Source organism: Drosophila persimilis, unplaced genomic scaffold, assembly GCF_003286085.1.
Source record: "Drosophila persimilis strain 14011-0111.01,24,50 unplaced genomic scaffold, DperRS2 tig00000002-arrow-pilon, whole genome shotgun sequence".
In the NCBI taxonomy this organism is placed as follows: domain Eukaryota; kingdom Metazoa; phylum Arthropoda; class Insecta; order Diptera; family Drosophilidae; genus Drosophila; species Drosophila persimilis.
In genome coordinates, this window is record NW_020825289.1 from 3,279,281 (window position 1) to 3,293,261 (window position 13,981).

At 46.7% G+C, this 13,981-nt stretch overlaps 2 protein-coding genes and 1 non-coding gene across 3 annotated transcripts; 1 reads left to right on the plus strand and 2 right to left on the minus strand.

The window, feature by feature from the left end:
* Window positions 1-29: 29 nt before the first annotated feature.
* Window positions 30-938, plus strand: LOC6590891 (dynein light chain 4, axonemal). The gene is made up of 3 exons (XM_002015396.2): window positions 30-210; window positions 283-366; window positions 426-938. The coding sequence occupies exons 1-3, from the start codon at window positions 142-144 to the stop codon at window positions 588-590; spliced, it is 318 nt and encodes a 105-aa protein (XP_002015432.1). The 5' UTR covers window positions 30-141; the 3' UTR covers window positions 591-938.
* On the minus strand, window positions 842-9,862 carry LOC6590892 (pre-mRNA-processing-splicing factor 8). Its single transcript, XM_002015397.2, has 15 exons — window positions 9,806-9,862; window positions 8,956-9,598; window positions 8,677-8,892; window positions 8,393-8,605; window positions 8,206-8,331; window positions 7,474-7,893; window positions 7,077-7,294; window positions 5,942-6,993; window positions 5,686-5,878; window positions 4,860-5,433; window positions 4,643-4,793; window positions 4,406-4,582; window positions 4,043-4,334; window positions 2,361-3,976; window positions 842-2,289 (listed from the first exon to the last, which is right to left on the minus strand). Exons 2-15 carry the CDS (start codon window positions 9,570-9,572, stop codon window positions 961-963), a joined length of 7,194 nt encoding a protein of 2,397 aa, XP_002015433.1. The 5' UTR covers window positions 9,573-9,598; window positions 9,806-9,862; the 3' UTR covers window positions 842-960.
* On the minus strand, window positions 7,982-8,159 carry LOC113565262. Its single transcript, XR_003408554.1, has one exon.
* Window positions 9,863-13,981: the final 4,119 nt, after the last annotated feature.

The window sequence follows — 13,981 nt, forward strand, 5'->3', positions numbered from 1 at the left end:
ATATATACATCCTTTCACCTTGGGTCGAGTGTCACATGTAAATCGGAATTTAACTCAATTTTTATTACATTAGTTCGCCCTGTGATTGTGTGAGGAGTCTTGCGTGGTTCGTTCAGTCGACAGTTTCAGTCAATCGAAGCCATGGCCGATGAGGGTGAAGGCGGCAAGGAGGGCGAAAAGAAAATCCTCCACGTCTATCCTCTAGTAAAGGTTTGCAGAGCAACTTAATGAACCTTACAGCACGTTCGCAAGATTAACCTCAGTATTCGATTTTTCTCGCAGCACTCGGACATGAATGAGGAAATGCGAACGGAGGCCATTGAACTGAGCATCACCGCGTGCGAGAAGTATTCGTCAAACTATGAGGTATGTGGTGGGGGCAAGCCTATTGGGTAAGCTTCACAGTTTGCCTGGTTTCGTTTCAGCAAGCAGCCAAGATCATTAAGGAGACCATGGACAAGAAGTTTGGCATCTATTGGCATGTGGTTGTTGGCGAGGGATTCGGCTTTGAGGTATCCTATGAAACAGAGAACATTCTGTACCTATTCTTCGCCGGCAATCTGGCCATTGTGTTGTGGAAGTGCTCTTAGAGAGCGAGCGAGTCACCAATCAATCAAACGTACCTAGAAACCTCCCAAAGAGAAGTTTATTTTTGTATTAACTTGAGTTTTACATACGCGTATACAATATACAAACGGCGTACCGTACAGTTAATGGACTCAAATACGCACAAGTAGCAGCAAAGGCGGATGACGGATGAAGAAGGAACCAACCGACCAATACGTGTGATTTCCATGGTAACTTTGGCAACCCCCAGCCCTTCCTTCCGTTTCGATGTTGCTTCGTGAGAAAAGAATTTAATTTTATTACGAAATGTACCTAGTCGCTAACATTTTGAAAACACAAATCATAAATTGTTGGTATGCACAAAACGAAAACACGAACACCTGAACGATTCGCCTACGCATAGACATCCTCACGATCCGCGCCGGCGCCATCGCCACCATCCTCGAGGTTCGAGAAAAGCAGGAAGTGCGACGTGCGGTGCAGTTCGTGGTAGAACTCCTTTGGGTTGGCCAGCTGCAGTTCGTACTTCATGTTGGGATCGTGCCGCACTCCCATGAAATTGTAGTTCCAGCTGCTCTGCGCGGGCACCATGAAGAAGCCAAGGAACTTGTTCGACAGCAGCATCTGAACTCTTTCGTAGTGAGAAGGCAGGTAGCCCTTGGGGTTGTTTCCCTTGTCCGTGTTCTTAGAGCCCCACTCGAAGCCCGACGGGGTCAGTTTGTAAGCGGTCAGCGAGCAAGAGCCGGGAGTAAAGGAGCAGGTAATTACAATCGTCTTTTCGCCGTCCCAGTTGGAGTTCTCCTGCATGATCTTGGCATGGGTCGTGATATCCTGCGGCGATAGCTGCGGCAACTCGTTGGGCTGCGTGTGGATCCAGCCCAACGGTTCCATGTCCTTAAGGTACTGATGGGTGGGCAGGGTGTTGGGAAGGTTAATTGTCTGGTGCGTTCCCCATTGTGGAGGCATCACAATGCAGCGAATCTCCTTCACCTGCGGGTTGTCCGGCGGACTTACGCCGTAAAGATATCCCGCAATCTGTGCTCTCAAATCGGAGATGGTGACGAACTTCTTGAGTATGTTCTTGGGCAGAATGTAAGTATAGCCAGTTTCCTTGATGTCATCGGAGCTGACATATATGTGATTCGTTCGCAAATGCAGATTCGTGGCAGAGATGGCTCGCACGCGCCACTCAGTCTTCGAGCTGAAAGTCTGCGTCTCGTAATTGGATGTGGTGGAAGTGATGATCTCGTCGCCGTGTTTGTTTGTGGTGCGCGTGGTGGTCGCCGTCAGTTGATTCTGCTCCTTTGTCTGCTTCTCGATCTCTGCTATCTGCTGACGTTGCGCCGATGGCGCACTGATCTCCATGCCGAGAATAATGTCGCGGATCTCCGACTGTGTGAGTGAGGCCACGTTCACGTTGTTCTTCTTTCCGTAGTCGGCTAAAATGAGATCCTTGAGCTGCACCTCCACCTTGATCCACTCCTCATCCGTCAATGTTGGCCAGATATGATGGGCCTCGGTAATAGTGGTCTTGTCTGGCTTTAGGATGATCTTGGTGCGCTCCGTATTCACATGCAGGGCTCGTAGGATCAAAATGAGACGGCTGAACGCCGTGTACGAGGAAATTGTCTTCAGCCAGTCGTCGTAAAGATTAAAGAGCACCATTTGGGGCTCGGTGGCCTTCAGAATCAGATCACCAAACTTCTCCACTTTCAAGCAGGCCTGAAAAAAAAAAATAAAAAAATGTATTAGTTAGATCCGTATGTCAGTAGCTGGGCATCCTAGGCACTAACCTGGAAGGGCAACTGCAGCTCAGAGCCTTTGATGACGATGTTGGGAAAGTCGAGCAAATGAACCTCGAGAGGATCAAGCATACCCTTGCGCGTCACAATGATCTGTTTCGGCTGCTCCTCCACGGGCAGCGAGCGAATCAGGGCAGCCACCTCTTCAGCCGTCTTCCACTTGGCCAACTGACCCAAACGTTTCTGCCCCGCCCATACCGAAGTGTGGATAATCTTTAGGAAAAGCTGGCCCGTCCGGGGATTGAATATAAAGATTGCGCCGTTTATCGGCTTCGTTGTCAGATTGCCCTCGAATGTCTTATGGATGGTGACGCGGTACACGTTGGTGTCGTCGACAAACCAGATGATCTGATTTGAGAAAAGTTCGCCATAGTTCTGTGAGCTCAAGTAGGGTTCCGTTGGCTCTGAGGAGTACAGCTGCAGAGCCTTGCGGATGCGCTCGCGCAGGACATAGAGGGCCGGATTGGCCTTCATGATTTTGGCCATGGCCTGCTGGATGAGAGTCTTGCAGCCAGGGAACCAATTTCCATATGCTGAGTGCAGATTGTAGGCCAGATCGATGGCAATCAGGATACCCGTGGGCGAGGGATAAATGGACATGTTGTCTGTGGTGTAATCAAGGAACTTGGCCCTCGCGTAACGCTCCACATCGTGGGAATCATAGTCTCCCCAGCGCAGCTGAATGTCTAGCCAATACTTCTGAGTGGTCGTGTTGTCCATGGTGTCCTTGGTGTCGGCCAGCAGAGAGGGTCGCGACACGTTCCACTTGTAGGCGGGGAAGAGTAAAATGTCGGCACAGGAGGAGTTCATCTTGTAGGACTTACGCGGATGGATCGTCTCCTTCTGCACCGTTTCGATTTCAAGAGCGTCCAGCTCCTGATCAAACACCTGGCACAAGTCCATCACAATGGACTCGTGTATCTTCTGCCACAAATGGGCACGGAAAATTTGAATCAGCGAAATCTTGAGCGTCGGAATTTTGCCATGCATGAATATGCCAGTCAGATCCAACTGCACCTGGAAGCCCACATAGACATTGGCGCGGTTGATCGTCGGGGACCACCAGAGTGTGAAGCGACGATTCGGGATCTGATTCAGACCAGAGCGCTGTGCATTGGTCAGTTTCTTGTACTTCATGGACTCCTCGAAGCCAGAGGCCTTCTCCCAGAACAGACCCTCCCAGGTGGGGAAATAGGTGCCCTTGAACAGAGTGTGCTCGAGAATTCCCTCCACGCCGCCCAGCGCTTGGATCATATCCGTGCGATAGTTGTTCAGGTTCCACAACTTGCCGTCGTGGCGTTGATGGGTCCACCAGAAGGGGTTTTGCTTCAGCACCTGATACTGCTTGAACTCGGTGCGTATGCGCCAGCCCTTGTCATAGGCCAGAGTGTGGCGGTCCTTCTGGAAAAGCGTGTTGATCCGAGGAATACCCCGATCCCAGCTGTCCTCGAGGTCCTCCAGCGTGAGGCGACGGTTCTGAGCATTTGCCTCCTGGCGCTTCAGCGCATACTCCGCCCAGACGCGCTGCGAATCGATGAACTCACTCTCCCACGGCTGAATGTAGCGATACAGATTCGGAATAAGCTGATCCTCGTCATGGGACATGCCTTCAAATGAAAATCCAAAGGCATTAGGAAAAAATCATCACTTGGACACATTCAAATTGAACCTACCCGATCGGAAGTGGGTTATTCCCACATCCGTCTGCTTGGACCAGCGCAGATCGGATTGCGGAATGAGAACGTGGCCCATGCTCAACATGCCGAGACCTCCCAGCTCCTTTGGGGTGTAGAACACGACGGGTGGAAAGCGCGAGGGCATTTTCGAGTTAAGGCCAATCTTGATGCGCGTCTGAATCTTGTTTTCACACTTGACCAGTAGATCCAGCAACTCCTGGGTATTGACAACAGCCTCGCGGAAGTACGTCATCAGGCCAATGAGGGCCGTGTTCCATTTGTTAACAATCTGAAGAGCAATAGAACCGTTCAAACCGTCCAAGCCGTACAGTTCTAGTACTCCGAGTCTAAAATAGTTACCTTTGTAAACGTGGTGGAACCGGAAGCCATCAAGATCTGGCGCACCCGATTGTGGAAGCGTCCCAGCGATTCATCGTCCACACGCAGGAAGCATTGAGCTGTGCGCTCCTTGGTTATTTCGTTCTGCAGATTCCACACGCCATCGCGATGTGTGAACTCTTCGTTTTGGGTGCGACACTACGTGAAGAGAAGTCAATTATTAGCTGAACCTGGATTATGGATTGGAGCTATAGGAACCTTTGGCAAGATTCGACACTCAAAGCCGCTCATGTTGAACAGCAAGTTCGGATTGTCCTTGGAATAGACCGAAACAAAGGTGCTTTCCCAGCCAATGGTGGTAACAGAGCGCGGCAAGCGGTTCTTAATGTCCCAGAAGACGGCGCGGCCTCTGCAAATACATAAGAAATTACATAAGACACTTCTCTAAAAGTATTTTTGTACTTGGAAAACTAACAGATTGACGTCGTGTTTCATTAAACGCATACGAGCATCGCGGGGCCAGCATTTCTTGTTGTTGTAGCCGACAATGTTTTCATTGTTGGGATCGGGATGCTCGGTGAGATACCGCTGGATGAGGTCTCGCGCCTCCTCCGCCGAGAATCTGAAAAACAAGTGTATGCGATCGACGTAGCGACAATACAGCCGAATAGGATGTGCCGTCTCCGTGACTGCGTCCTGAAAGGTAAGAAAATCATTGGGCATTTGCGGAGGGCCGGCCATCTCGCTGGATCGATGCAGGCCCAGCACCAGGAGGTCCAGAACCAAGCCATAGTATTGCGTTATGAACGAGGAGAACTGCAGGCCACGGATGATGCCATAACTGTTGGTGTGGTTCATGTCCTTGTAGTTGATCACAACATTGTTCTTCGCCGTCATATAATCGGCGATATTATGGTCCACGATCAGGCGCAGAAGACGGTTAAGCAGGGTCAAGTCAATCTTCTCGTATAGCTTCTCAAAGCGCGACTCCAGCAGCACATTGCATTCGCCCTCGCCCACATCCCAGACCTCCTGAAGATTGTTGATGCCTAGATGAAGGAAAATAAAATGGTTCTTGCTTTAGGCCAGGGCTAGCTTCACCTTCGCTTTTGTTTTCGTTCACATGATCATTATCTGAGAGTGTAGGTGTGGGATTCAACTTTGGCGTGAGGTTTGCAACAAGGGGATGATCAAATGCATATCACTTTGCCACAAATCACACACCCAAAATGTCCACAGTCTGGATTCCTGGATACCCAGTTATCCGGGATATAACAACTTTTTTCTTATCTAGCTTCTACCTTGACACCACTTATAGGCCAGGAGCGGCGGAGGCTCTGTGTCGCTGGGCTTGATCCAGGGGGGAAACAGCCTCCGCTTGTCTGCCTCGTACCAGAGGTACTGGTCGAGATATGCGTCCGTGATCTTCTCCAGCGGTTCCACCTCATACACGGGTATCAGATGGCTGTACAGGTCCATGAACTCAATCCCCACCTGTAATCGAAGTCAAAATCTATAGATCGAAGATCAATCGATCAAGAAATTGCTGTGACAAACCTCTTTGAAAGCCCGCTGCGTCAGCAGATGGCGCTTGATACGAGACAATGCCTCGTGAGGATTATCGTAGGCTTGTTCGATGAGACCAAGCTCCTCACGCTGGCTTTGATTCAAGCGCGACTTCACGCTGTAGGCCTCCTTTAGTCGCTCGAGTGCAAGGATCAGCAATTTTGTGTCGTGCTTGTAGGACAGCGGAGGGAATGGGATGGGCGCAAAGCGACGTGACTCCAGCCAGTGCACTGTGGTGGTGTAGATGGCCACCGCCTCCTCTGGCGATATGTATGGACCATCCTTGAGGTAGTTGTGTTGTCTTTCCTGCTCCGCCTTCAGGTAGAGACGAGTGAGGCGGCCCAGATTCTTCTTACATACGGTCTTATCCACGGTAGCACCTCGTCGGATGCGCTCTCGGTTGTAGTGGGCCGTGTTTGTCCACCAGTCCGCCTTCATTTTCACATAGCGGAGGATCATATTCTCGATGGGTATGGGGAGGCCGGGTACCTTCCACGGAATGTTGGCTTTCCAGCAGCGCCAAGCCTCCGACAGATGCTGCAGAATGGTGCGAGCCTTGTTTTGCTTAATGCCCTCAGGCATCATGTCCACGATGTCGTGCATAACAGAGGCTCGCAGCTCCAGATCGAAGTGCGACTCGACGCGCTGCTTGGTCACGGTTTTGGCTACGCCCTTGGAGTGGCGTCCTTCGAACTGACGAGACAGCAGATTTCCCAGCCAACGTTCCAGCAGGGGAGTGATGCCGCGCATAAAGAACAGCCACACCCGCCATCCGGGTGCCCAGAAACCACAACCGGGTCCCTTGCCCACGGGTCCCGTATTAAAGCGGTAGTAGATCAAATGCTTCAGATCCTTGCACATTCTTATCTGCCTCATCAGCTTGTACTTATAACGATACATGCCAGTGAGCTGACCGACATGCGCGAATATGTACTGCAGGCCATCGGATAGCTGGAAAGCATCCACATTATTCAAGCGATACTGCACGTGGGAGTCGATGATGAGCTTGGTCAGACGCAGGATCTCTCGGCACAAATGAAACGCTAAAATACAGAAAACACACTCCAATCAATCTGATATATCCTATAGATAATCCTATAGAGTTGCGAGTATCCCAACAACTTACCGTTGCCGAAACGTGACTTTTTGCGCTCTTTGGTAGTCAATGTCTTGACCGGCTTCAAGTTGAAATTATAGTCCAGATGCAAATAGTTAAGATTTTTGCGATGAATCAAGAGATTTAGCATGTTGTATCCCTGACGGCACACCTGCAATCCAGCCTCAACCCAATCCAACGTGGTGGTCTGGAAGAACTTTGTGGCCTTGAAGGACCGGAACAGGTATCTGCAAATGAGAATATATATTGGAATATGACTATGACTTGCTACCAGCAACAGCTTTGAGTCTGTCAAGAACGGTGCCTTCACGGAAGGATAAACACGAACATCGAACGATCGACTCGGCTGAGGAGATTCATGCATTGTACCCTCCGGAACCGATTTTAATTGAAATATATATCTTACCGTTTCTTTTGCGGCTTGGGCTTTCGGTGCTTCAGAGCATTTAGTACATAATATTTCAGCAATTTCTGATAGCTGACGCGCACCTTTACCGGATGGCCAGGTGGACAGTGCTCCTTGTACCAGCACTTGACCAACGGCACATCAATGGCTCGACGGGAGCGACCGGAACGCATGTTGAAAGGGCGCGGAGCCCATAGCAAAGCAATTCCATTGGCGGTGTTGTCGGTGTAAAGCGGCGTGTCCTGCAGGAACGGCTGCACTTCATCCGGGAGCGTAAAGTCCTCATCGTCATCAGGCAGGGGTTCCTGCAGCTTGGAATTTACATTGCGATGCGAAATGGGATTGATGAGCGGATCAAAGTAAAACGCAGGCAAATCGGGATCTTCAGTCTTGATGTAGACCACGTTGGGTGTGTGATACCTGAAAGTAAAACATAAACATGCGAAATTAATTAATGCGAAATAGTAAAATCTTGGCGGAGAATCCTAGAAGCATTCTCGCCCTGTTCCAGTGTATGCAAGTATCAGCAGCAACGATTTATGCTGTTCAATCATCACGAACATATTCATTGCAACTCCCTTTAATCGCTAAATTAGTAGTAAGCTGGGAGTGTTTCGTTTATCTACCGCGATGCGAAACGTTTCCAGTGAAGTTCTCAACTGGCAACGCATCAAGCAACGCGCAAATTCAGTAGTTGCACAGATACCCATTCCCTCTCTCCCACTTACTTACCAGCTTAGATGCACAAAGTGCGGCATATTGTTGTACAGGTAGGGAAAAGCAATACGATACTCCGTGCGAATTGGTTGGCGGATGATCACCTTATTTATGTCGTTGAACTCGTTCCAGTCCTCATCGCTGGAAGGAAAAACGGGTTTAAGCAAGGACCAAGATGTGGCGTTGGAAATGCCTTCGTTACCCAACATTATTATCCTTGATGAGTGGCTCGAATTTGGGCCCGCCCGGTATAGCCATGTTCAGAGCCTTCGCGGTAAAGAAACTCTTCGGGTCAAATAGGTAAAAGAAGTTGTTATCGACCAGGTCCGTGAGCAACTGGTTCGCCAGGCGATAAAGAGTAGCCAATTGAGGCAGGGACAGATTCCACTTGCGGTAGGTAGACCCATTCACATAGCTGGAATGGTGGTCAGAATGGCGCAGCGGTATTACACGATACGGAATCAATTTACTTAGGATAGAACTCACGGCGTGTCTACGAGGGGACGATGGTCGTAGAACCATTTGTACACGGCATTGTCTTCATCATTATCGAGCTCAATTTGAATGGCTTCCAATGGCTCCACATCCAGTACGTTGTCCGCATAGTCCAGCGGCGGTTCTTCATCGTCAAACGGCGGAAATCGCATACGCTTGAAGTGGCGACGATCACGCTTCTCGCGACGCATCATTATCCACATTGTTCTGGTGAGAAAATCATTTTTGATATGAGCATAAATCCCATTTAGGAAATCGAATACGTCTTACCCCCACTGAGCAATGTAAACCGGCTCAATAACCCATGGTATTTCGTTAACAAAGGTTATGGCACCAGTGATATGGTACAGCACCTGTACGTCCCGGATCTGCTCCCATGGCATGGGCATATTTTCCAGCAGCTTCAGCACTGCATGTGGCATGTACTTCAGAGCGCCCAAATAAACCCGCTTGTCATGGCGATACTTGCGCGAGGTCATGTCACCATGATCGCGTATAATTTTTCTTATATGCTCCGGCGGCATGTCCTCCTTCTGTGTGTCAACGAAGCCGAACTTTCGCTTCTCAGCGAAACGCTTGGACTGCAGATTCTGCCACTTTAGCGCCTTCTCCTGCAGTTTATCCTCCGTAAGTATGTCCGGCTTTGGCGTGGGAATTTGCCCCAGCCCAGACTGCCCCTGGCATGCGGCCGGAATTGGTATGCCATTAGAATGGCCGCTGGCTGGCGGTAAGGGTGCTCCTGGTGGTGGTATTTGTTGTATCTGGTTGGCCATCTGCTGCTGCGCATGCAATTGTGCCTGCTGTGCGTGTGCAGCCGCGTATGCCTGCTGGGCCATCAATTGAGCGGCCCATGCATTTTGTGGTATCATGTACGGCGGAATGGACATCTTTTAGTTGCATGCAATACCTAGTCCTGTTCGTTCGGTAAAGGATAGAACATTTAGTATGACACAAATGCACATGTACTTATGTACACGTTTTCTCAGAGCGAAACGTCGATGCCGCCGCCACCAGCGGCTTTTGCAATTTTCACCACGCAGAAATGCCACAAAAGTGTGGTTTAAACACACAAATTTTAGTCTTAAATGAAAAGAGACATTCTTCCCAAGCCGGCACTTACCCAGATTACACCTTCAATTTACTGCTTCACCAACAATTAATTAACAATTAACAATTTTCCCGGTTTTGCAAAATTTTTTTCAATGCGGCAGCCATTTCTAGTGCGACCGCGGATTTATCGTTAAAAATTATACGGTCCGACCCTTCGAAAAATACCAAAACATACCGTCTTACTTTAAAAATATACCGTAAATATACTGACGAGCTCAAGTTCTATTATACATATTCCTCGTTTTTGATCTTCTGTGGAACATTAATTGCTATATAGAACATTTATCCATGCCCACATAGTTTTATCCAATTAATTCATAAATTTTGTACTTAACTGGCTTATTTTAACTACTTGCTTTTATTGCATTTTGCGTAAAAAAGGTTTTAGCGAAAACGGTCAAACAAATGAAACTTAATAAAACCTAAGAGAAAAATCGTTCCAACTGCCTAACTAAAACTCTTAGTTCTGCCCACATAATTTTAGCCCATTGATGAATAAATTTTCTACACAATTAGTTAGTTTTTAGTACATACTTTTATTGTATTTTGTCTAAAAAAAGGCATAAACAAAACAGTTCAACAAAAAAAAAAACAGTAGCAATGTTGCTGGTATTTGAAGACATGATGCGTGTATAGCCTTTGTACACCATATTTCGTTAATTTCATATGAAGATGAATCGTAATTTATAAAGACCTTTTCTCAAAATTAAATTCTTTAGACATATTCATGTATATTGTTAGTATCTTGTATATATTCATCTCGATCCTGATACCTACGGAGCCTGGGATGACAAACATTTTCTCAACTCTAAGACATCCTTTTCCCTAGGGTATAAGCTCTAACCATACAGTATATATATACTGTATGGTTAGTGGGATAAGGTAGGGTTGCCGGTAATCAATGTTGTCAACCGGTTATTCACCAATAAATACTCGTTTATTATCTTCCGTCGAATATTCTCAGCTATATAGATCTCTCAGTTTTGCCCAGATCATTTTATATGGTTGATGAATCAATTTAAATCAGGATTAGCTACTTTTAAGTACTTGCATGTTTTTGTTTTGAAAAAAAACACGGTTTTAGTCGCAGTGCTGTGACGTCAATGCTGCTAATATTTGCACTCATTTGTTGTCAACCAGGGTATAAACATTTGTAATTAATAAAGACCTGGTCTTAGATTTTTTGTCTATTCATGCATTTGATTAGATTCTTGCTCATAAATCCTGATCCCAGTAACAGTTCTTGGTATCTGTAAGAAGAATAATAATTTCAAAATATCGTTTAAAAAAGAGACTGACTAGTTTCTGTATTAATTAGAGCCTGGGATGACAAATATTTTCTCAGTTCTATAACATCTATTTCCCACAGGGTATGTGAACATGGAATTAGCAACATGTGTGCGTCAACCGGGTAAAAGAGGTCCTTACCCGATTCAAGTTCTGTTTTTTTTTTTTTTATCTGGACGTTGACATGCAATGACTGCATCTTTCAAGAGGCGATGCAGTTACTGCACCGGCAAGTGGCCCGTGTGACACCAGCAGAAGGCTGTTACGCGCGGATCCCAGGCAAAACGCAGCCCTCCTCGCGCCCAACCGACCGAGGGGCGCTGCCGCAAGACGCGCGGTGCGTAGCCAAACCAAACGCGAACATGCAAGAAAGATAGCTATTAGACTAACATTCGAGGAAAATTAGCACTACACTTACTAAGAAACTAAGCATGCAATCAAAATACAAATACCACTACAGTTACTAATTATTAGAAAGGTGTGTAAGGATTAATAATTTAATAAGAGGAAGAGAATTAGTATTGGATATAATATGGTAGAGGGAATTATAATCCGAGCATAAGACCCTAAACGGTTCATGCAAGGAATAATTCGATCTACAAAGTGGAAGGAACAACGGTATAAAATTTCTAGTCAGTCTAACAGGAATCGTGAAGTTTATGCGGCTCAACAGATCAGGGCTGTCTATGTCACCCCTGATCAAGTTGTGCATAAATATCACACCAAGCATTATTCTACGGTTAACTAAGGATGGGAGGTTTACTAATAATAGTCTACTAGAGTAAGATTCTTAAGAGTCTTACACCCGCATCCCAGTTAAGGCCCCGCAGAGCAAAGAGTAAAAAGTTTTTCTGTACTGATTCTATACGGTCCTGGTGTACTTTGTACTGAGGGCACCATACACAGGAGCCGTATTCTAAGATCGGACGAACAAGCGAGGTATAGAGAGTCTTTCTTATATAGGGGTCGTCAAATTCCTTTGACCACCTCTTTATAAACCCAAGCACGCCCATGGCCTTATTTACCATGGTAGAAATGTGTTCGGAAAACTTTAACTTGGGGTCTAACATAACACCCAGATCATCCACCAGGGTAATTCTCTCAAGATAACCGCCAAATAGGGTGTTGGGAGCCAACAAAGGGCTAGAACGATGAAATGTCATAACTTTGCATTTCGAGGCATTAAGGTGTAACAAGTTTGCACATCACCATGACTGAAAGCTATTGAGATCGGATTGCAAGCGAGAATGAAATGAAATGTCCTTGTACTGGACACAGAGCTTAACATCATCCGCATACATAAGTACTCGAGAGTATGTTAATACTGAAGGTAAGTCATTAATAAAGAGTGTGAAGAGTAAGGGGCCTAGATGGCTGCCCTGTGGTACTCCCGAAGAAACCTTTACTGGTAAAGAGAGGGAGTTTTTGAAGAGGACTCTTTGAGACCTAGAACAAAGATAGCTAGAAATCCATCTCAGGAGGTTGGGCGGAAACCCTAAAAGGTCAAGTTTATGTGCTAAAAGGGAATGGTTTACAGAGTCGAATGCTTTACTAAAGTCAGTGTAAATAACATCCGTCTGTAAGCCTTTAATAATGAAAGAGGTAAACTCTAACAAGTTCGTGGTGGTTGATCGTGATGGTTATCCATGCTGAGTTGGAGATATAAGTGACTTGCAGAGATGTTGCAAATGCGGAGATAAAACCTTCTCAAAAAATTTGGGAATAGCGGATAACTTTGCTATACCTCTATAATTTTTTGCATCAGACTTGCTACCTTTTTTATGGAGAGGAATTATAAACGATTCATTCCAGATTGGGGGAAGCAAGAGGAATCAATGGACAGGGTGAATAGTTTAAGCAATGGTCCACACGGAGCCTCGGCGCAGTACCTGAGTACACAACCTGGAACCCCGTCTGGACCCGGTGAAAACACCGGTTTAACTTCGAAGATCATGAAGTAGGGAATATTCATTTAACAAGGGACTGAAAATGCCGTTCGACCTCGGTAGCTTTCCTCAGAATAGGTAGTTTGGAAAAACTGGGCAAAAAGATCGGCAATTGCCTGATCATTATTTGCCGACGTATTACAAAATGATAGCGAGGATGGGTGTGCGGACGTTCTACGCTTACTGTTTACGAAGCAGTAAAACTGTTTAGGGTCCTGAGAAAAACGTATCCTGCAACGAGATAGGTAGTTCTTATAGCATTGAGCATTTGACCGAGCTATTACATAACGAGAGTGAGAAGTAGGAGAGCCCACTTCTTGAAATTTTTTATAAAGTCTTGATTTTAAGATTTTTAGACTGGATAACTCTTTGGTAAACCAAGGGGGTTTTCCAGATCTAATCGGACAAGAAAGCGGGACACAAGAATCAAAAAATGTGCCAAGAGCATTGTAAAAAATGTTTGTGCCTTTTGTGACATCAGTGCACAAGTACAAAGCGGACCAATCAAAATCCCTAATTAGGTTATTAAGCTTCGCAAACTCGGCTTTACGAAAGCAGCGGACACGTTCAGGTAGTCTACTCGACCGATCCAATACAGTTGGTCCTATATCTAGCGACACCTCGAAAGTAGGGTGGTAGGCGTCTTCAGGTATAGTGAGCGGAAGGGCTCGGGTTAACAACACTATGGTCGGATCCGATACAAAGCATAGATCAAGGAATCGACCCAAGGAATTTTTCACATGATTGACTTGAGACAGGGACAGGTCAAGCAAGCCGTCAACAAAGTCATGTCGTGACATGGGCACTAGGATACTAGACTCGTTTACCGAAGACCAAACAGTTCCTGGCAAGTTGAAGTCACCAAGAACTATAATACGATCTTTATCAGATAGCGAGGAAGAAACAGCGGTTAAAGCGGACAAGTGCTGCTCATAAATTGAAATTTCCGAAGA

Bases quoted from the DNA above. Each gene is read 5' to 3' on its own strand.
- LOC6590891 (XM_002015396.2), top strand. From the start codon at position 142: ATGGCCGATGAGGGTGAAGGCGGCAAGGAGGGCGAAAAGAAAATCCTC. The intron at 211-282 runs GTTTGCAGAGCA...TTTTTCTCGCAG, and splicing joins ACGTCTATCCTCTAGTAAAG to CACTCGGACATGAATGAGGA. The intron at 367-425 runs GTATGTGGTGGG...GTTTCGTTTCAG, and splicing joins AGTATTCGTCAAACTATGAG to CAAGCAGCCAAGATCATTAA.
- LOC6590892 (XM_002015397.2), bottom strand. From the start codon at position 9,572: ATGTCCATTCCGCCGTACATGATACCACAAAATGCATGGGCCGCTCAA. The intron at 8,893-8,955 runs GTAAGACGTATT...TTTTCTCACCAG, and splicing joins GTTTACATTGCTCAGTGGGG to AACAATGTGGATAATGATGC. The intron at 7,295-7,473 runs GTAAGATATATA...TCTCATTTGCAG, and splicing joins CCCAAGCCGCAAAAGAAACG to ATACCTGTTCCGGTCCTTCA.